Here is a 22,397-nt window from a genome sequence, read left to right on the forward strand (position 1 = left end):
ACAAGAAGCAGTGATCAAACCCTGCCCGTATCATTACTTTGCTCTTATGAAGCACGCGTCTTGAACCAAACGCTAATTGATCTTAATCACCTGTGTGCAGCAGCTTAATTAAAGCGGGACTCGACTAACAAGTGTCAGCTGCTCGTCCAAAACGGAGCTCTTTGGGTTCATCATCGTTTTGACAGAGTCTTTATGATAAAAGTTGGAGGGGTCATTTTTACAGTCACGCACCTGCTCCCTCAGGCCTCAACCCCGGTTCAACCGGAACCCGCTCCATACATTTAATTGGCCGCAACGTTGGAGGTGTTCGATGGAGCGGTGCTTTGCGGAAACGACCCGACGTACCTTCTTCTTGGCGTTGCAGTGACAGCACACGGTCCACAGGTATTTGAGAGTTCTCCACAGGAGGATGATGAAGAGGCCCCCGAAGAAAGTGACCATGGAGGAGGCGAGGAACGCCCACCACATCCGCTGGCCGTTGCTGTCACAGGGCACATCTGGTGAAAACGGGATGATCACGTTCATCTTGGATATGTGGATGGATGGATCCGGGTTGAATTTCTCCCTGTTCTTCGGCATTATCGGCTCCGGGCGACCTGCCAGGCGCCAAACGAACAGCCCGACCCGGATTCAGGCGCTCTGGGGAGCTCCGACCAGCGCCCCCTGACGCCCCAGCGGCCCGGCCATGTTCAGTCAACGCCGCCTTCTCATCTGCCTGGACTTTGCGCGGGGGTAAAAGTTGAGGCGACGGCGAAGACGCGCGCCTCAACGAAAACTTCCTTTGTAACGGAGATGTCGCTCGTGCGCGTCACGACGCGCGTTCGTGGCCGGAGCCGCGCGTCATCCTTTTGATCTGCGCGTAAAAATAACGAACGCCGACGAACGCGCTTTCGGGCGAACTCCCCAAAAGGGGACTCACCCCCGGCGGATGCGAATATTTACACCGACGAGGCTCGTCGTCCTCTCCAGTCGACGCGTTCACTCCTCCGCCTCGTTCAGGAACGGCGCAGCCTTCAGCGGGTCCGCTACTTGGGCTCCGCGCCCCACACTGTTGAATGCGCTCCTCGCGGCAAAAGGTGCGAGATCATGGAACGGATCTATCATTTACAAACGCGAGTGGACGGAAGGTCTCTGTGAACGGTTACCGTCCGGGTCCACCGCTCGTCACGTTCATTTGCTGGAAGATGGCATCGCAGATTTACAGGTAGCGGGGGAGGAGCCATCAACAGCGAGCGTCGACGCTTATCTGTCTGTCTGGTTGGTTATTTATAGTGACCGCTTCATCAATTTTTGATGGCAACTTTGCGGTAACACCCATCGTTCTCTCTTAACTTTTAAACTCCGAAGACCGAGCGTTGAACGTGCAACATCAAAACCCAGGTCCAACCACAGTAAGATGATCTTGAGATTCATAGTGTTTTTCACATTTTCCACGGTGACATCTAAATAAAATATACGTTAAAAATACTGTTTTTTTTTATAAACGAGGTCCGATAGCGTCATCTTGTGAAAAAAGACGTGTGGTGTTTTACCAGAGTACATTGAATATTAAGTCTTATTTCCCATAACGCGTCTCAGGCTTTTAAAAAGTATGAGCTTCATATCCAGCTACTGCAACTTTAGATCAATTGTCAGTTTGCATTAAAACTATGACAATATTTACATAAACCTGTCAACATGTTTGGAAAAAGCAGGTGTGATATTAAAAGTATAAAGAAAAACACGTTACCCGCCCGAGCCCCACAGTGGGGGTTTAGTCCCCCTAGTGGACAAAGCGCGCACTGAAGCGTTGACGTCCAGCCCGCAGCATCACCTCATGTTTGAACAGAAAACACGAAGAACTCGGCTTCCACTGAGTGATGTGATAGTTTATTTTTCATATAGAAATATTGACCTTCATTAGGAGAAAACCTCACAAAAAAAGTGTTTCATCCAGCTTTAAAGATGAAATGTTGGCGTAGCCAACTAATTAGAGGTGAATGTATCAAGTATAAACTGAAAATAAAGCATCCCTTCTTAAATAAAGTAAAAAAAAACAAAAAAAAACAGTACCGCAGAGCAGTATTGGCAAAACGATTACACATGAGAACCGTGGCAACACCAGCGTACATGCTTTAGGATCTATCATAGAAACCATATGTTAATAAATCCAAGAAAACCTAAACATGTTCAACGTTGCTTTGTATCATTCAGGTTGTGAAATTATATCAGCGGAGAAAAATAAAACAATGTGAAGGAAGCTAATCTGACCCTTCTATAAATAGAAAATACCTGAAAATAGCCTTTTCATGAACTGAACAACTGCAATCATTGAAAAGTCTTTCATAACCGTCATTTCTGAATTAATACGATAAATAAAATATCATGGAACTGTACAAAGAGAAGGGAACACAGTGGTCCTCCGATTCACAGACGCAGTCGATCGTGTTCAAAAATTGGCTTTTAAAGACTGCAACTAGATAAAAAGGGACAGCGAAGCATTCAAGTATTAAATACTAGTGTAAACAAATCTAGCTGTGCTACAGTACGCCTCTACTGCCGTGAGAACGCTACACAATCATTTGTAGTGATATTGCTATTTGTGGAAGAGTGTTTGCGATACAGGTTAAATGTACCATTTCATACTGTACGCCTTAATAAAGAGAGTCCCTCCGTGGTCATGAGGCGAGGGCTCGGTTTCTAGTGCAATCCTTCTGGAATCCACAGTACTTTATTCTGCTCCTGCTCCACGATGCTCATGATCTGAGTGCAAAGGTGGGAGACGCTGCCTCCCTGGACAACGCCTGCAACACAGTGAGGGTGGGAGGGAGCGTTTATCAAGATGGAGCCCAAACATGCTTTGTGGACAAGCTTTAAAAAGTATGCGTCTTTTAATTGTTTGGTGTTTAGCATTTTTATTCTTATTTTATTTATGGGCAACAGGACTGTTGAGTTCAGGATATTGGGACAGTAACACATCCGCTCCACCTCACACCACTGATACAAACCACTCATAACAGTTTGATTAGTTATCACGGCGGCTCAGACAGACGCCTCTTTCAGCTGGAAGGGATCAGCAGCGGTGTGTGATCCTTTCCACAGCCCTTCTCCTCAAACCGCCTCCTTTAATAGAGCCATTCGTCAGCTGGACAGTACGGCTGCTGCTCCAGATACCAAGACTTTACCTCTGGTTTGTGGAAGACCACAGAGACGCACTGCTCCAAAAACCCCAGACAACCTCCATCCAACTTAGACACTAGACAGTGTCTGATGCATTTTAATGTTTAATCATACATTAAATCTGTGGTCCAGACACCTGTTTAGATCACTTCACAAGGTTTTGAGGAGTTTAGGGGTCATAGGTATTTGTCATAAAGGTATTAATAGATAATATCGGAAAATTACTATAAAGTTTAATGAAGCACAATTAAGTTCCTCATCAATCAGCTTGTGTTCCTGTTTTCACGCTAGCTTTACGGTGTCCAAAATGAAAAATCCTGCCCACCCACCTGTGAAGAAGCTGCTGTACTCCTGCTCTATTTTCTGAGCCGCCTCAAACTGCTCCTTGGAATGTTTCTGTGAGAGTTTATCCCGTAGGTACAAAGGATCCTTCTGCTCTCTGAGGAGACAATGTTAGCACCCGTCAGCATCCGCGCATCCCACAAACAGACAGATCAACACCCGCCACAGCAGCTGACAGCTCCACATATGCTTTTCTGAACGTCATGTTGGTTTGGCATCAATCATATCATAAAGTACCTACTATTGATAAGCTACAGAATTAAAACATCATCTTTAAACCGAACACAGCCTTGAGACGTCTGCAGGGCCTGCGTCCACTGGGAGCCTCTGACCTAACCCAGAATCACACCCAGTATCCAGTCAACATCCTGGTGTGCTGGTGCCTCCCAGAGGACGGAAGAGACGCAGGAGCGTGCGTCAGTGGTAGAATGCATGCGTGTTTGTGTGCCCGATGCAGCTTTCGGGGGCAGCGAGTGCTTTTGCCGCCCACGCCGCGGAGCCACGGGCCCTTTGAGCTCTGCCTGGACAGCTGGCACTCAGCTGATGACGAGGGCTTAGCAGGAATCAATCTGCACCACGTCCGCCCGCCGCACGGCCTTGTGGATCGTACGCGTGGGCGTGTGCGCGCGCACGAGGGCCGAGGAAGCTGGTCCGTGCCAGCTCCGAGCACGCGTCCATGAGCGTGGAGCGCCGCACCGAGGCCCCGGCGACTGTAATCTCGCCTCGCGATTACAAAACGAGAAAAGCAGAGAGATCTGAGAGATCGCCGTGATCCTATCAAAAAGCGGTGGACGAGAGCGGGCTGCGATATCTGATCGAATGAGTCCAATCAAGATGACCAATGAGCTTCTGTTGCATCCGCAGGATAAATACGATAATGGATGTTGCGAAACTTGCAATTTTCTGAGTGAAATTGTAGTTTTTTTAAAAAGATCATTAAATTTGTTTTTTTGACTCATTTTAACATCTACTGTATCGTATTGACCAAAATATTATCCAGGCTGGAATTGGTAGTAAATTTTAATCCAAACAACCTTCTATCTTTGTGGTTCCACAACGTCATGTGGTTATTTATGAATTTAATAGCATCTGTCCTATTTCTCCGGGCTTTTGTGTTTAGGTTCATAAGACGGCCTTGAGTAACAAACGACGTGGATGAGCGATTTTCTCAATAGAATGTTCAAGGCGGCACCAAAACAAAAGCCGCGATAGACACGTCTCCAGGCAAGAGATCAAAGTAGAACTAAAGGAGGAAGAAGGTGGGATTACTTACTTTATCTGCTTGGCATTTTTGTAGCGAATGAATATGACGATCGGAAAGATGTGAACGCTGTGAAGACGCTCGATGGCGTGAGGGGAAATGTCAAGCAAACAGTGACAGTCCTGGAAAAGAAAACAACGGGGAGAGATTCAAAGAGAATGGATGACACTTAACTCATTTTCCCCAATTGACCAATTTCTATTCATATCCACAACCACACTAGTCCCAGAATGTACCTTCTCTGTGAAGTCCTTTATTGACGCGACAGTTGTCACATCAAAATGTCCACTCCTTCGTTTGTAGTCGATGAATACACAGTCCTTTACTCCGCGCTCGATGGCCTGCTGGGAGGCCTTCATGATCTCTGGAAGGAAAACATCCTGTGTGTTATTTTGGTTAGACTCCACGTGAAAGTCCCCTCCGTCGCGTTTACATCACAGATTTCATTCTTTCGTGACTGCATTTGTGTTGTGCTCACCCGGCAGACAGCGGCAGAACTCCGTGGGAGCCTCCGTCACCAGCATGTCCTTACTGGCTTCCGCCAACGGGCCCAGGATCAGCACTGGTCTGTGGGACGGGCACTCCACTTTCTGAACCCGCTGGTACATCAGGCTCACGCCGTCTGAGCACAAAATCCAAAACACACACTTACTCATTTTAGGCTCTTTCTGATTTCTGGAAGAGGTCTCCTCACCTTCTGTGATCGGAAAGGAGTCTGTGCTAATGGCGTCCAGAGCCAGATCCTTCCCATCCTTGGACCCGCTGCGTTTGTGCTTCAGCCTCCGGCGGAAGAAGGACCTCCGTGCAGCCGCAGACAGCGTCTTATTTGTGCCATTATCGTCCTTCATATCGGCCACGCAGTGTCTCCTACAGAACTCCTGGTCCATCCTTTTAGAGATTTATTATTTTACTCACAAAAGCTCAACTGTACCTGTAGGTTCATGCACGCATGCATAGGCTGGACTTACACATATTTGCTGGGAATCTGTCCCGTCTTCATCTGCTGTGCGTTCTCGTCTAGTTGCCAGGCCAGCCAGTATCCGAAGCAGCCGCTCGGTAGCGTGTCCTCGACGTAGAGGATGTCATCTTTCTTAAAGCTCAGCTCCTGCTCCACCTCTGCCACCCGGTCGTAGAGCGCTCTGACAGACGTGGACAAGAGAGGGTTTAGTTAAATGTGCCTGGGGTTACGATGACCGACGCTGGAACACTACTATGAGCCATCTGGGTTGGACCGACTGATCTGGCGAACAGTTGGGCACCTTATAAAAAATCCATCTCCGTGGGTCTCTTTGACAGCATCAAGGTCGTCCACACGGTTCTGGACTTTGAATGTGATTGTTTCAGCTGGTTTCAACATTTCCAGATACGCCTCCTCCTTAGTTTTGTTCCTCATGCCGACACCATTGTACTGTTCGAGAACAACAAGGAATGACTCATCGTTTACAGTAAACATACAAAAGGACAAAAAATTCAACAGAAATATATACAGTGAATGTGTGTTAAATAGAGTCTTTTCCACAAACTGCCATTCCCAAATCGTGTCTTTTGAAATATTCACTAACTGTGACTGTGGATACCTCCAATATCAGGTCTCCAGGCAGCAGGCCATCAGGATTCTTAGCAGGACTGTCATCATCCAGACTCTCCACGAAGACGCCGTAAAGGTTTCCTCCACAGATCTGGACTCCCAGCTCCCCCTGGACCCTCTTCAGTCTCACCAGCCGAGGCTCTGCGGCCCTGCGTGAACTGGAACCAGGAAGCCTGAAGCAAAAAGAAAAGTGTGACCTTGTCCACCTTAATGCTAAATATGACTTGAGGGTCACATGCGAAGGGCAACTTAAACCAGGAGTCCTACCTGAAGGAGTTCTGGGGGGTGGAGGCGGGGGTCGTTTGATGGGACGGTGGCGTGATGGTGCCCTCATCCTGCTCACTCAGCGAGTCAGCCATGGAGTGGTTGTCTGGAGTAGTGGCGCCACTGGCTTGAGGTGTTGGTTGGTTGCTGATGGACTCCATCCGGGAACTGAGCAGAACGAAGAGAAAGTGTTGCCGCATGTTTCATTCATGTTTTCCTTTGGTCGGGATTTATTTGAAACAGACAGAAGCGTACGTCCTTTTGTCCCCGCATTTCTTACCCTGAACGCGAGTGGTTGCCCAGCTGAAACATGTGGGGATTATACTGAGCCAAAATGGTGACGGTGTCACATTGCTGTCCGATCACCAGCCGCGCCTGCTGCTCGGTGGCATTGCGAAGGTTGATCCCATTAAACTAAAAAAAAAATAAATAAATAAAAACTTCATTCATTCAAAAGCACATCTAAACCACTAGCAGCCTGTTGGGTGCAGGTGCTACTGTACCTCAAGGAGTTGGTCTCCAAACTCTAGATGAGCCTGGTGAGCGATGCTGCCTGCCGTCACTTTGGACACAAACACTCCGCCATGCTCTCCACTCACAATGGAGATGCCCAGTGGTTCTGCTCCTTTCTGCACCGTCACGTTGCGTGGCTCCTCCAAGTACGGCCTTAGAGCAGAAAAAAAAAAAAAAACACGGTAAACACATAAACAATGAAGTTGCTGGCAAGATGCAACAGGCTGGGTGACACGTGCAACTTTGTTGGTTCAAACTTTATGACGAATAAGAGGAGAAGCTGTAGCCTGCAGGTTTCTTTTTTTTTTTTTTTTTAAATGCAGAGTAGCTCTGTGCTTCGCTTCCAGTTATTTTTGCTTCCAGCGTCACGAGTCTTTGAATAGTCTCAGCAATGGAACCCTGTGAGATGATGCATTTAACAGCCGACCCAAGTCATGCAATCATACAAAATTCAAAACCAATCTGAATAAATAACAAGCAGGCACCAAGACTTAGGGGATACACATCCATTAGCTTACATTATTAAGGCTGTTAAACATTCAGCCTAGGCCTAGAATATAATATTTTATGTCAAGTGTGTACAAAAAGGTCTTCAGAGTCTGTGCTCAGCCTCGCAGGCGGTGCATGTGTCGTGTGTGCTACGAGCCCAGCACAAACCTCAAGCTTCTTAAAGAGAAGAACCTGGGATTTACTGTCAGTGGGAGTCTGATAGAGAAAGGGTTATAAGAGACGCGTATGAGAAGGAGATGAACACCGGGAGGAGCAGCAAAGAGGGAAGACATGAGGACAAAAGAGCAGATGGGTTGTCAGTGTTCCAACGACCCGAGATGGATGCTCGCGGCTTTGTTTACTGCCTTACACGCACTTCATCACAATAATGTAGACATAATTAGAGTGAATGGTGTAAAAGGCATCTCACACACTGCTGAATAATGGAACTATAATGGGCCAGACGAGGGGCCGGCTTACCCATCCTTCCGCCTGTCTCCAGCTGGAGCGGGGCTGACTGATATCCTGGGCTGAGTGGAAAACGAGCTGTGCGATTGGCTGCTGGTAAACGACGAGGCGTCCAGGTGGACGGGGGACATGGGGGGTGTCGGGCTGCTGCACTCCGAATGCGAGAGGGAGCCTGGAGTGGCAAGGGAGCGAGACCTGAAGTCACACATGTTGCTGCAAACCTGGATATAAAAGGTGAAATCGCCCAATTTAACCGCACCTCTGTCGGATCCAGCGGAGCGAGGATAACGAGTCGGGGGCATTTTAATCCGCCCCGTCCTGAGCTGCAAAGTACTAGAGGCGCCTAGAACGCACCGCAGTGGGGAAAGTGAAAGTGTTAGTCATAATTTTTCATTTTAAAAGTTATCATCCCGTCCAGATACGGAGTTTCTGCCAGGGAAATTGCTTACGGAGGGCGGGAAGCTGTTTTTCCCCTGACACAGCGATAGATTGCGCTGATTAATTACCACAAAGCAAATGTGGCTCAGTCAGTCACTGTCGAAGCCCGAGCCCAGTCAGACAGATTGTGATGCATCTCATCTCATGGTCTATTTGGCTGCTGCACGACAGTCCCAATGCTTATTTAATCACGTATGATTTATGTACAATAACAGTACTCAGTAGGAGCTGAGGTTCCATTCTATTAGTGGACGACTGTAACGTCTGAGTCATTATTGTAAAAATACTCGAAAAGCTAAAGAAAAGAAATGATCAGTAATAAAATTGTGTGTTGATTCATTGCATTGTTAATAAAACCAGATGCTTACATACGTTTATAGTTCAGCCATCACTCATTCCAAGAGACACTTTATAGGACCGCTCTGTTACGGTGACCCCATACACACCAGGTCTGCTGTTTCGTGGCAGGGAGTTGTTGCTCTGTGGGGGGTGGCTGCAGCTCGTCTCCGTCAAATCTCCAGTGCGCTTGTGGCCGAGGTCCAGGCTGAGGCGACCTTGATGCTGAGGGCTAAAAGTGGAGGAAGGACTCAGCAAGTCCCCCGGCAGTCAATTATTCACGTCCATGCAAAATATAATTTACTACTTGCCATCTGTTCATGAGATCTGGGGCAGGATAAACACGGTTTTATAACTAATGCACCAGTTTTATTAAATCTCAATGATGAATGTGGTAAAAATGTTTTGTCCTTATTTCCACATTAGTCAAGAAAACCAGTCAAAGCTATATAAAGTCAGATAATGTTGGCACCTTGTGGGTGAATGTGAATGGACTCCTGAACTGGGAGCCGGGGGGCAGTTGCTGCTCTGGATCTCGTGGCTCCAGGCCGTGTAGATGGGGTTTCTCATCACGGTGGTCATGGCGGGACACGGGGATAATCCTGGGTCTGGAGGAGCACAGCTATGAGCACACCCCACTCTACAGCAAGCGTCAAAAGCATTGTGGATAAACAGGGGACCTACGCGCTGGGACGCTGCTGTAGCTGGGGGGTGCAAAGGACATGCTGTACCGGTTGGTCCGCATGGGAGAGAAGCGCAACAGGTCGACCGGTTCCGGGGAGTGATCGTCCTTGCAGAAACTCTGTACCTAAAAAGGCAAACAAACAGCTAATATGGCTGACAACTGCTTCTCACATTAATGAAACACGCCATCAGTCAGAACATCGAGCGCTTTACCTGCATAGGAGCTGGGATGTGTAAAGGGGTCACATTCCGCCGCAGCGCCGGTGCCGATTTGGGCCGGTACCGCCTCCTTTCCTGCCCTTCCGCTCGGTGCCGACTCCTCTCTCCCTCGCCAGGTTTTGTAGACTCCTTGCCCTGTCCTGGAGTGGCGTCGGCGTAATAGAGCTGGGCACCGGGCTCTGCGTCGGAGCGGGGGCCGGTGGCTTGGGCCGGAGAGGCCGGGGGAGTGCCGGTGGTGATGGTGGAGTCCGAGGCCGAGCTGTTCTGCTGTCGGTGTTTGAACCGGAACGAGTCGCTCCTGGCTGGTGGGGTGGGCGGAGCCTGAGAGGACTCGGACACTAAGCTGGGTGGCAAATGCTTGGGTAACTGGGACATGTAGTCCAGCTTCGGGGGCACGTCGGGTCTCTTAAAAGCAGTCACATCAAAGATGGACTTCCTCTGTTTGGGCCTTTTGTATATAGACAGCTGGGTGTAGTCCGCTAGAGAAGCTCCCGCTATAACCTTCGGCCACGTGCCTCCACTGGCCTTTACTGGGATGCTCTGACCCTGATCCACAGCCTGTGGAGCGCTGCAGTCGGACGGCACAGGGGTGAAGGCGAAGGGGCGCTGGTGGAGCTCATGCCTCCTGTAGCACGAGTCCGGGCGAGGCTCCAAGGGCGCGTGGGAGATGGTGAGAGAGCGGGAGTGCAGGGAGCGGCTGGAGAAGGGCTTGTGGCGGGAGTCACGCGTGTCCTTGCACTCCTCCTCCCCTCCGTCCCCCAGGTCACAGCTGCAGAAGTCCGTTTGCGTGGAGCAGTTGTGTTTGGGGCAGCTGTGCTTGGAGTTCCTGCAGTTTCTGCTGTAGATTTCAGAGGAGTGGAGGCGAGAGGCCTTTTCTGAGTCTTTCAGTCCTTCAGATAAACTCTGGCCAGAGAAGCTCTGCGGGAGGAACTGTCAAAGAGGAGGAAAATGTCTGAGAAATTTACCATTACTGAGAATAAAACCCATGGGACAAAGGGTTCACCCCAATTCAATTAACTCAAAATATTCCTCATGTTAAAAATGAGGTAAAACATAATTCTTAAAAATAGACACTTTAATAGTAGCAGGAGTAAACAGTTCAATTAAAAATATTCTTTTGTTGCAGGAGAGAATTCACCTTCATGAGGGAGATGCTGAGAGAATCACAGCAGCTTCGCAGCAGAGACTCGCATTCTGAGAGCGACTTGTCATCAAGTGTAATTCCATTGATCTATAGTAAAGAACAGAGAAAAGACAGTTGTAATGTAACAATAAATGTGACATGTTTTAGATGCCTTGTGTTTCTGAGCAGCATTCTTACAGCCAACAGCCTGTCCCCAACAGTAAGAGCACAGTCTCTGGCAGCTGGACTTCCTGAGGCCAAAGAGGCAACAAACACTCCACTTTCCAGGCCTATGCCACTGTCTGAGAGGTGAAATAGAGAATTCACGTTTAATTACTCAAACCTCCACCAAATACATCAAGTTAATTTATTAATTAGTGATTTATAGTAAATCTTTTGGCCTAATTAAATCCTGAAACGTGACCTTTGTGTCCGGCCAGATTTATCTGGATGGGCGTGATGATGCGTCCTCCCAGTGACTTCCTCCTGCGAACCACCATATTGATCACTCCCTCCCCACTCAGCACTGCCATGATCACCTGCTTCCTGTCCTTGTTGGTCAGGTCCACGTCATTAATTTTCAACAACCAATCATTCACTCTGCACAGAGAAAAGAGGAAGATCATCGAATAAGGCTGCACTGAACTGCTGTAAACTTGAACACATCTGATTTGCAGTAAAGGTTTCGACATTTACCTTAATCGTCCTTCAGCAACACTTCCTTTATCCACCTTACTAATAAATATCCCACAGTCACCTGGTAAATAGGGATCATTTACCCCTTCTGCGATATCAAACCCAAGAGCTTTCAAATCCATGTCCTAAAAGGAGAAAAATACACTCTCTACTCTGGAATACCATATCAGACATCACTGTTCATTTAAATGACATGGACTAGACTGAATTGACATCAGTTCTTACTCTGTGCTTCTCAAACTCAACAACTTCCGTCTCCCACTCCATTGAGTCAGTGTCGATGGCTGAATCGTGTGAACTGTGAGCCATGAGCTGACGAAACCTCGCTTCCTTTTCCAACTGGTCCTCCATTTTTTCCCTGCAGTAAACATGAAATGTGTGGAGGTCAAATAATCCCTTTTCAGTCACCAGGTCCTTAATCGGTCACTGACACAATTATTCCACTGGGTGGCACCAAAGATGTGGTACGAGATCAACATCAGCAGACAAAAGCAGAAATAAAAGACAAATGCTCAAGTTTCAGGCTTAAAAATAGAGCAAAAAAACATCACAAATCAAAAAATAAATAAAAAACAAACTGTGAAGGCATTTCTTACTTCAGTTCTTTGAGTTCCCGTGCAGCATCATTCTTCTGCTTCCTCGTGTCATCCAGATTCCTCAGAGCGTCTGCCAGATCACTCACGGCTCTGTCTCGCTCTCGCCTCAGGTTGTCGCACAGAGTTCTGACACGGAAGCACACAGAACGCAAACAAAAGCTATTTCGGGCCGAACCTCTGTGTTGACGCGCAATGCAAACGGCACATTTTCACTCGCCAGGCGTCTTTTCGGCGCCGTCTCACCGAATACTCTCCCTCTCCGCCACGATCTTGTCCCGCTCCTGAAAGGCCCAGTCGCGGCGACACTTGGCCACCTCCGCTTCCTGCAGCGCCTCCTTCAGCTCCTGGGAGATGGCTTCATACTGCTTCCTCAACATATCGATCTCCTTGCTCGCCCGCTCCATGTCCAGCGTGGCCGAGTCCTGTTTCTGAAGGTGTCGGAGGAAAACAGATTGCTGAACAGAAAGCTTTAATTGAACTGGTGTGATTGTTGTCCACGGCTACTTTGCAGGTTTATGTAATAACTCATTTTTATCCAGTAAAAGGTGGTTTGAGACAAAAATCAGGCTGCATTCAGTGCTTTTAGGGTTTGAAATGAGTCAGATTTAGCATAATGAACGTACTGGCATTTCTGTCCACGTGACCTTTTTCTCTTTAAATAACGTATACTGCAGTGAGAGCATTAATTAGGTCCATAGCTAAATATATTCCATTAGGATTAACTAGATTTACCCTTTATTTACGACACAGTGCAGCATTGTTGCGCACTTCAAAGTCGCTGGGAGCCTGTTCGCCGTAATTAGTGGTAATTTCCTAATGCAGAAATCACCAGCCTTTCATAGTAATGAATCTGACAATCCCCAGCATGTAGTGTGATCGGTGATGCACACATTTCTCACCAGAAATCAATGTGGGGAAACCGGCCAGCTGCAGAAGACAAACATTTACTACTACCGCTGCTCTGCTGCTATACAGGATGGGATGAAGGGATTATGGTCGGAGGAATAAATCAATCCCTCCGTTGGTAATGATAAATCTCTGTCTGTCTGGCTACCTGTCTGGCCTGGTAATACTCTCTCAGCAGCTGGTCCCTCTGGATGATGGCCTCCGTCCTCTCCTTGCGGGCCACGTCCCGCTCCTCGCGTGCCGTCTCGATATCCTTGCAGGCCTGGCTCAGCTCCTTCTGGGCCTCGGCCTTGTGCTGAACCTCGTGGCAGTATTTCTCCAGCAGCTCGTTCTTCTCGCAGATGGCCCGGTCCCGGTCCACCAGCGCCGAGGCCAGCTCCTTCAACGGTGGAGATTACAACAGACGTCAGGTTTGGCCGATTCGCGTTACACGACTTGAAGGCACCGCTGCTTCATCCGTTACCTGTCGGAGAGCCTCCAGCTCTTCGCTCGCCACCCTCCTCTCTGAGGAACTGTTCTTCAGCCTGGCCTCCGCCGTCTCCAGCCCGGTCTGGAGCCGGTCCACCTCTTTGATCACCTGGTCCCGCTCGCTCATGATGAGGCGGTACTCGCTGATCACAGAGTCGCGCTCGTCCCTGGCTTTCTCGCAGTCCTTCACCGCTTTGAACTGCTGCGTCTTGAGCCGCGTCACCTCCGACTGCAGCCGCTCCATCTCCCGCTGCAGCTCCTTGTTCTGGGACGCAGCCTTGGACAGCTCTTGTTGTATGTTGTCGAACCTGGAACACAACATCAGACAGGGCAGGAAGTTTTACTTCGTATTAGCCCTGTTTGTGTGAATTGCATTCTGTGTTATTTCCACCTGTACCTTCTTATAGATGAGGAACACTGCTGCTGATAGTGGACGGCAGCGTCTCTCTGCTTCAGCAGCATGTCCATTTGTTTCTGCAGCCGGTGATTCTCCTCCTCAGCCTGGTCAAGGCGACTCAGGTCGGCATTGTGACTAGCGGTCTTCTCGTTGTAGTGTTTCCTCAGAGCCTCGTAATCACCCTTCATGGCCTCCAGCTTGTCCACGGCGGTGTCGTACAGCTTATTGAGGACATCCGAGGAGCATTCTCTCATCACCTGGAAACGAAACAACTCGTGTTTTTCCTGCTATATTAATGAGAACCACTTACAAAACCATTTGTGGTCTACATAATAAATCAGAATAGGAATGCTGCTGAACAATGTGATGGTGAAAGTGTAGGCTTAAGCTTTAGTATTTACCACTAAAGCTTAAGCTCCCTACTGTGAGCTGTGCAAGACATAGTGCATAGCACAGAGATTTATATTGTCTCCACTTCACTTTAAGCATTTAACATCTTGGGATCGTAATCCTCTAATCAGACTCTGTTACCCTAAATTTTCCCAGAGCATGAAACAAAAACAGAAGAGCATCATCAGGTCCAGACCAGTTAAACTCCCACATGTCGCGTCTTAAACATACAGTATCGCAATGAAATAAACGAGGGCATGTCACAATGGAGAAGGTCTCCATGGCATCACTCTGCTAATTTGACTGAGGCTGAACAGTAATTCACCTGATGACGGCACAAGCTCTAGGACACAATAAAGCATGCGTTTGTGCATGGAAGAGCCATGTAAGATAATCCTTAGTTGCATAAGATACAGTACAGCATTTTATGAGCCGGACTTCTGACCGCAGTGAATACATGTCCACTCGACAAAGAGTAAAAGACAGGTTGGGTCATTGGTCTAATTGAAAGAACAGTTTGAGCAATAGAGGCCACGTCAGTCTTGTTTGTTCCCTTTTCTCAGAAGTAATGGTCACTTAAAAAAAGCAAAAAGACATTGGTTTTAGTCTGTCAGGACCTAATTGACTACAGGACATTTGAATTTGCATCTCAGTTTATCTCTATTCTAATCTGTGCATATACTTGACTATAGCGAGGAGCGCTGGTTCCACAGGTACCTGCTGGTGCAGCATCCTCATGTCTGCCACCTCCCGCTGGCCGTCCTCGTGCAGCCGCCTCAGCTCCTCGCAGGCCTGCTTCACGTGGTTGTGCTCCCTGACCAGCTGGATGTTGTCCTGTCTCAGCGCCTCGAGCTTGTCTTTCAGCTGGGCGTGTTCACTCGCCAGATGGCTGTGGAGCGTGCTGGGGAGACACCGCAGGTGTAAGGACTTCGAGGGCGCTGCCAGACATGTTTACCATCACCGCTACAGCACTTGTGGCAAGGCAAACTATGTCCCGTGCTCATTTATGTTTACAAGTGAACATGTGTTTAACTGATGGGCAAGTTACTTCCCATTTAGAGGTGCAGAGCCAGGCGGCACAGTAATAAATTAAGACTTTGTCTGGTGTGCAAACAGAAGAAGAGGCTTAAACATGGTAATAATCCCTCATCTGTCCGTTTGCATCGGGGCCAGATGTCGGGTCCCTACTCTATGGAGAGAGTACGGCATCATTAAATGACAAACGGACCAACCTCCCCTCCGTCAGCTTGGCCACAGCTTATTTCACAGGACAACAAATGCTTGTAGCATTATCCTCATGGCACAGATGCCGTGCCGTCCACACAGGCTTCAGATGATGATTACAGGGCATGCTGTGGCATGAACTCTTGAGGAAGGGCACTGCCTACAGAGAGGTAATTCAGCCTCTGCTCTTAACCTCCGAAAGATAATTCAGGATTTATGCTGCTTAGACGACAATGAGGGAAAAAAAAAACTTTCCTAAAACAATCACGAAGATGAAATTAAATTGATGAAGGCTTGCGAGGATTTTTTTCATGGCTTAACTCACCAGCTTTCGAACTGGTATAAAGGCTTCATCCCTATTACTCTCACAAAAATAAAATCTGGTCTATGCAATCTGCTGTGAATATGTCAGGAGGAGCTGAATACCGGCTCAAACCCTGCAGGCTGAGCATGAATGCATACAACACAAGTGCGCCACTGTTAAAAAATTTACAAAAGGCCCCGTGGAAGGCTTTGCACTCACTGGTAGAAGTCCGCTTTCTTCACGGCCTCCTCGCACCTCTTCAGGGTGGTGCTGTGCTGGTTCTGCAGGGACTGCAGGTCCGCCATTGCCTTCATGCACTGCAGCTTCAAACGCTCATAGTCGTGACCTGCTTTCGAGTTGGGTCTATGTCACGGTGAGACACAATAAGCGGAACAAGATGAGGATGCATCCAAAAAGCCAGCGGTACAAGGCATAAATATTGCAAGCTTTGGTTTACAGACATGAGAGTAACCCAAAATAATTTAGCAGCATCATAGACTTTAGCTCCGTTGTAATTGTGTTGCTTCTAGAGGCTGAACAAGTCTCTATTCACCAGTGTATCTCTGCACCTTACTGCAAATGTTTGCTATGGAAAACATGCTAGGCGCGCGCGAGGCGAGAACAGTACCTGCAGTCATCGAAGGTAGTTCCAGGTGAGGCGAGGGCCAGATGTTTGCGGAGCTCGTCCCTCTCGCGGGTCACGTGCTGGAGCTGGAACAGCACCGTCTCCATCTCCTTGTTCACCTGGCGGTTGTCCATGTGAGCGGGCGGGGGAGAGGAGGCTTGGGTGGGCGTACCTGTGCGGGATCAGCACTGTCACTGGTGGCACAGGCCACTCACAAAGCTCCGGTGATGCGCGGTGCTAGCTAGCAAACCTTTAGATCCGACTGCATATAGTTCAAAATAGTGTAGAAAGCAGCTTATCAAACTGTACCATTTGTAATTATTACTTGCATTTCTAAAAATGGACCCCGCTTAATATTAAACTAGGTCAATAAACACTGATTTACTCATTAACATGGCATGTGAATATCACCCCCCCCCCCCCCTTAGCTGCCTCCCTGAGCAACTGAATGAACCACGTCTGTGTGTAGCGTGTGTGCTCCTTCTAAATCCTTCTCACATCTGTATAATTACTTGCATGTGCTCGGAGTCTAAACAGGCAACAACCAGCGACCGACTTCTTCATGAAAGCGAGGCCGGCTCCTCGGAAGGCGCCTCCTTCGAAAAAGACCAGAGCGCTTTGGACGCGTCCGCACCTGAACACCGCCGCGAACGCCACACTCACCTAAGCTGCTGAGAGAGCTGCTGCTTTCCGAGTCGGAGGGCATGGTGGACAAGACGCTGTAAGTGGATCCTGCGAGAGGAACAAAAGCATTAAAGTCAGCTTGAAGTGTACTCGACCATGTCGGCATTACAGTGAGATGATTATCTGCAGCATTGTATGGTACATCAAGGCCGTGCAGCTCGGGTTACACTCAGCGGCCTTCACTGAAAAAAGGCCAGCTGGAGGCATAAAAAGGTGGGGTTTCCCCGACTTGGGATGACGAGCCTGTGGGCTGACAGAGGAGTGTAGCTAATTATCAGTTGGCCGGGGAACTGGAATACCAACCAGCCAAGGCCCCAAAGAGGCTGGAACCACAGAGTGTCTGCTTTTATCTCCTCTGAAAGCGTCGCACAATCCCCTGTGAAACGCTCGATTCAGAATTGACTGTACACAAGCGCCGTCTCCAGACAACCAGATAAGTAGAGGAAGACGACGAGCTGCTGCGGAGAGGGGTTTATTGGACTGTCCAAACAGGAGGTACTAACGCAGTACCGGGACTTGAAGCGGGTCTGTTACGCAATTTGATGTCCTCAATTGATTTAAATTAATTTATACAATGTGAAAACGCCCAAAAACCTTAACTTACAACAATGTTACCAAAAAAAAAAACAACACAAATCCTCATGTTTGTGACTGTGAAACCACCAAATGTTTGGCATCTGTGCGTGACTTAAACGATTAAGAGATTATCAGAACTGTCTGCGTTCACTCGTGTGAAACTGAAAATCAGCTCCACGCGCGTTCACTTTCGCGCGCGGCGATAAGAGGTGGTGGGTGTCCACGCTCAAGATGCCACCTACACTGGGCTCCGGCTCGGCTATAAGCCGCTCATCCCGACTCCAAGTTGAATCAGAAACTTCCACCCCGCTATAAAGTCCAGCACTCGACTCGGAGCGGCAGCATGACAAACGGCTCTATTTACAGACGTCCCGGCGCTCTAAATCAAGCCCTGGCTGGCCGGGTTCCCACTACTTAAAGGGGACCAGGAGTTTGATTAAGACTGGAAGGAGCCCAGCTAACACGGCTCGCCCGTCTTTTTCCCAGCGAAGGGCTGAAAGGAGAAATAAAAAAAAGAGAGAGAGAGAGACCGATGTGCCTCAAGAGCCGTGGCATCCCATGGATCAAGCTCTCTTTGTTCACGCTCTAGCTTAAAGTTTCCCATGACTCTGTTTGAGCAGAATGTCTGAAGGGGCAAGGTTCACTGTAGCATAGCTCGCTCACTGCTCTGCTCTGCTCTGCGGAGGTCACGTGGCCCGGATCCACGCTTCGATTCCTCGGCTACAGGAGAAGCCCATAAAAAGTCGTTCATTGGCGGAAACCACAATTTATTTCATTTGGACCCGTCATCAGTGAAGACTGCTAAAAACCTGAACACAGAATCTAGATATACTGAACCTTGTCCCCTGTCCAACATCAATTATTATGTGAGGTCTCAGCTGATGACACACACCCCTGATGTGGTACAGTATATAATTATAGTTACTGCTGTATAAAGTGTACTTGCATATGCATCTTATATTTTAAAGGTTGTATTAAATTAATTTATCACGGCTGTTGTTGACAAGCTAAACTCAAAAGCTCATTAGTGTTGGTTTGTTTTCGCTGATCCAGCTCTCTCCTCCTCTGGGACTCCAGGTGACTGGGGAGCGATGAGATCAAGGCGCCGCTGGTGTCTATTACGTACCTAAAAAGCTGGCCTGTAACGGGCAGAGGCCATTGTTTCGACTGCGCAGCCGCCGAACACGTCTGCGCGGCAGCGCAGAGCAGCTCGGCCCCCGTGTGCTGCGGAGCGGTTACGGGTCGGGCCCGGAGCGCGTCCCCGTCCGGATCCTCTCCGGCAGCTAAAGCCTATCGGTAGGCAGGTTTTCAGCCAGTGCACAATTGTGAAATGCAGCGCGAAAATGAAGCAGCTTAGAAAAACACTCCACAGCTTTGAGTTATGAATTATGAGGACAGAATAAATGCATAATTAAGAGAGCACCACTCAGCTCACTGAGGGTGATATGAGCTCAACGAGCAATCAGGCTAACTAGCAATGCAAATGTCTTATTATATGCAGAGCTGCAGATGAATGACAGATTTAGTCTTTAAAGGAATATCAATACGTTTTACGATGCAAATTATGAAGAGTTGGGCTATTTCATCATAAACTACAATTTGAATCAGCTCCATGAACCAAAACTAACGACAACGTGCATGAATGCACTTATTCTAGAAAACGTCCAGAGTAGAAGGCTCATTTCATTTTCCATCCATCTATTTGACTTTCACAGAGGGTTGTTGACCCCCCCCTCATCAACAAACACACACATTGGGCAGCTCTGTCTATCACTACATTGATTCAGGCTCTTTAGGCCCATTAACTACTGTCACAGACGGCTGTCAAGCTGTGCTTTTAGTGACACGGCGAAGAAATCCGGCACGGTGGTGTCAGTGTAAATTAAGCATGGGGAGGTCACGTGACCGCGCAGCTTTCTTGCCCGGAGGAAAAGTCATACACTTCATCACGTTGTCACAGGGTCAATAACCTCTGATGGTGGTTAGATCATCAGAGGAGGATCGAAGCAGTTTGGATCGCAACCAAAACAAAGAGCACCCGAGCCAGAACCCTCCACCGTGCATCACTGTACAGCAGCCGCTTCCATACATGGTGATTTGTTACCCATGCACCAACGCCATCCACGCCACTGCTTCTCACCGCTTGTGTGGTCCACCGGACCGGTACCGTCCGCCAGCACGGGCTGCAGGTGAGGGTGCGTCGCCTCCAGAGCCGCGCAGAACTCCGCGAAGTAGTCCCTGTCTTTGCCGATCAGTATCTTCAGGAGGAGGTCCACTTTCTCCGAGTTGGTGCAGTCGTGACCCAGTTCCACGCGCTCGGCCTGGCTCAGAGTCCCGCAACGAGCCAACACGTCCACAACTCGGTCGGCATCCGTTAGCGACTCCACCAAGTTCTGGTAGCACTTCTCCAACAACTCCTTGTGTCGGGGCTCCATCTACAGCGGCGCTCCGTTTCCCCGTTCTCTCGCCCCGAAGCGGCTGCGGCGCAAACCCGGCTTCTGAATCACTCCGGACTTGTCGAAACTACCCCGCACGGTCCAAGCGGGACGGTTTTCCAGCCGGAACCGAAGGATACACAAGTAGCCATATTTGTTGCCCAAGGCTGTTGACTGCGCGAGGATGACAACACATTTTCCCAGAGCCGCCGCTTCGCCCCGTCCTTCCTGAAAAGAATAAGCGCCTCAGCCCCGCGTGCGCCGCGCGCCGCCCGTCGTCCTAGAACCAAGTTGTCTCGACATGTTGGAAAGTGTAGAAACTCCCCAGGAGCCCGCTGCGTGGGACTACAAACTCCGCCATCGCTCACCGTCCGAGTCGCTGCAGCCTGTGCCAATCATATTTCCGAGCAATGGACATTTAAGGTAAAAGTGGGCGGGGCTTCGAGCTCGGACACACCTGGCTCCTCGCTGCCACTTTATAATATACACAACCCTCAGAATATTACTTCAATCTCCCACAATTCCCTGTACATGTTTTTAAATACGCTTTAATCTCATTATATATATATATATATATATATATATATGTATTTATTTTTTTTTTATTGTATGGGATACCGTGGTAGACAATGTCTATTGTTCCTATTAAGTCATATAGTATATACAACTCTTTATTTTAACATATCTCCTAAGTGTATAGTTGCTGGTTTATCATCTGGGTTGTTTCCTAACAATCTGCTCCACTAACAGTTCCCCACTCCACACATATATAACCAACAAAACAAATGACCCAAAGGCAGAAACTTATATAGACCTTAAAATAGAAGCAGGCCTTCTGAACATGTGATTCTTCGTGGGTCCTTTTTGACCATAATTACATGACTGTATATTATTAAGATGCTTAGGAATCAGGATTCTGACTCTCACCTGGACTTCCTCACCTTAGTGTCAAAGAGTCTGATTCTGAAAGTGCTTTTACACTGTGAGGTGTTATATAACAACTAAACCGGTTTATTAACCTTGCAGGGAAAATCAATTTAGCTTCCATGAAATGAGTTGCAACGGTTAGGAAGCGTAGAAATTCTTAAAACCACTGCACAACTTTAAAATGTAGATGCACAAAAACCTCAAACCCGTGCAGTTGGTAAGTCGCAATTACAGTTCCTTGTCTTCTGGCGGTGTCCTCAGTTTGAAGCATGCAAGCTACAAAACACATAAAAAGTAAAACAGGTTGGACCTGTTTTACTCTCCTATTTTGTCAGATATCAGACAATGAACCATAGCTGCAGCTCTGCAGGAGGGGCAGTGATATCTTCTACTTCTAGATCTCATTATACGTTGTTCATCTAATCCTCGGGTTTGTAATTTGCTTATATGCGCTCATGAAGTTTAAAGCAGGATTAAGTCTCTGGCAACCAAATGTCACTTAGCCTCAGATTCATCATTGGTACAAGTAGAGAAAATCCACCACAAGCATGCAGTTTGGTCAATGCTTGCTTGAACTAACAGCATTAACACTGAGCTGATGAATTAAGGTTAAAATGTGGGCTGATCACTGTAGTAGATACACTGTTACACTAAATTGGATCATTCATTTAATTTGTCATGACCCTTAATGAAACAGTGTTGCTTAAAATGCATCATTTTTTCCTTTTCAAATATTGTAGATTCACAATCATATAAAACTAGTATTTTACAATTAGTTTATTGGAGCAAATCATTCAAACAACTCATCATCTTGTAATCTGTAATTGAAGAGAAGAAGTGAAAGCTGCATGTTTGTGATGGGAAGTGTGGGCCAACAGAAAATCAAAGGCTGACCTTCACAGCTGCCATCTCCCACTAGCACCGCTGACGTGGATATTGACATACCTCCCACATGCACTTGTCTGACATCTCCAATAGGACAACGCTGTTGCGTACGTTTAAGCATGATCAAGCCCCAGAAACTGCAGCCCCCTGCTATAACAGTCACATTAATTATTAAAGCACTTTGTCTGGAAATCAGAATCAGGGGCGCCGTGTTGTGTCTATAAAAGAAACTCCGAGCCAAATGGGAGGCCCTTCTGACCTATATATTTCAGGACGTATCGCAGCAAACAGTGTCTGCTATGGAGGAAACACACAAATATCCACATCAAATATTCATCTGTCTTCATCCTCAGGCTGGGGGAGCTTTTCATTTTGAGTGGGTAAGAGAAACAGCAAAGTG

The 22,397-nt window shown here is 48.0% G+C and overlaps 2 protein-coding genes across 11 annotated transcripts in view; both read right to left on the bottom strand.

The window, feature by feature from the left end:
* LOC114845677 (calcium-activated potassium channel subunit alpha-1) overlaps positions 1-1,189 on the bottom strand; it is a 47,404-nt gene extending 46,215 nt beyond the window's left edge. For 5 of the 9 annotated variants that reach the window (XM_029133998.3, XM_041068639.2, XM_029134001.3 and 2 more), the window contains exon 1: positions 346-1,187. In XM_029133998.3, coding sequence (XP_028989831.1) covers positions 346-579 — 234 coding nt within the window. In that variant the 5' untranslated portion in view covers positions 580-1,187. Of the gene's footprint in view, positions 1-345 lie in introns of all 9 variants that reach the window. The other 4 variants (XM_055504279.1, XM_029133995.3, XM_055504278.1 and 1 more) reach the window with 2 other exon arrangements.
* A 658-nt stretch (positions 1,190-1,847) lies between these two features.
* On the bottom strand, positions 1,848-20,607 carry LOC114845676 (disks large homolog 5-like). Of its 2 annotated transcripts, XM_055504275.1 has the most exons (34): positions 19,891-20,607; positions 17,154-17,222; positions 16,494-16,662; positions 16,085-16,228; positions 15,055-15,238; positions 13,948-14,204; positions 13,546-13,858; positions 13,231-13,461; positions 12,420-12,604; positions 12,177-12,302; positions 11,806-11,938; positions 11,581-11,705; positions 11,309-11,484; positions 11,083-11,186; positions 10,900-10,992; positions 9,756-10,691; positions 9,543-9,666; positions 9,331-9,466; positions 8,969-9,090; positions 8,344-8,427; positions 8,097-8,256; positions 7,785-7,832; positions 7,118-7,280; positions 6,895-7,028; positions 6,618-6,782; positions 6,340-6,523; positions 6,022-6,170; positions 5,731-5,901; positions 5,457-5,650; positions 5,241-5,384; positions 4,999-5,126; positions 4,775-4,884; positions 3,489-3,598; positions 1,848-2,783 (listed from the first exon to the last, which is right to left on the bottom strand). In XM_055504275.1, the coding sequence occupies exons 1-34, from the start codon at positions 20,183-20,185 to the stop codon at positions 2,680-2,682; spliced, it is 5,970 nt and encodes a 1,989-aa protein (XP_055360250.1). In that variant the 5' UTR covers positions 20,186-20,607; the 3' UTR covers positions 1,848-2,679. The 2 variants fall into 2 exon arrangements, with proteins under 2 accessions (XP_055360250.1, XP_028989821.1); XM_029133988.3 differs by lacking the exon at positions 7,785-7,832 and having other exon boundaries at positions 19,891-20,605.
* Between the last annotated feature and the right edge of the window lie 1,790 nt (positions 20,608-22,397).

The sequence above is a fragment of the Betta splendens genome, chromosome 19 (assembly GCF_900634795.4).
Source record: "Betta splendens chromosome 19, fBetSpl5.4, whole genome shotgun sequence".
Taxonomy (NCBI): Eukaryota; Metazoa; Chordata; class Actinopteri; order Anabantiformes; family Osphronemidae; genus Betta; species Betta splendens.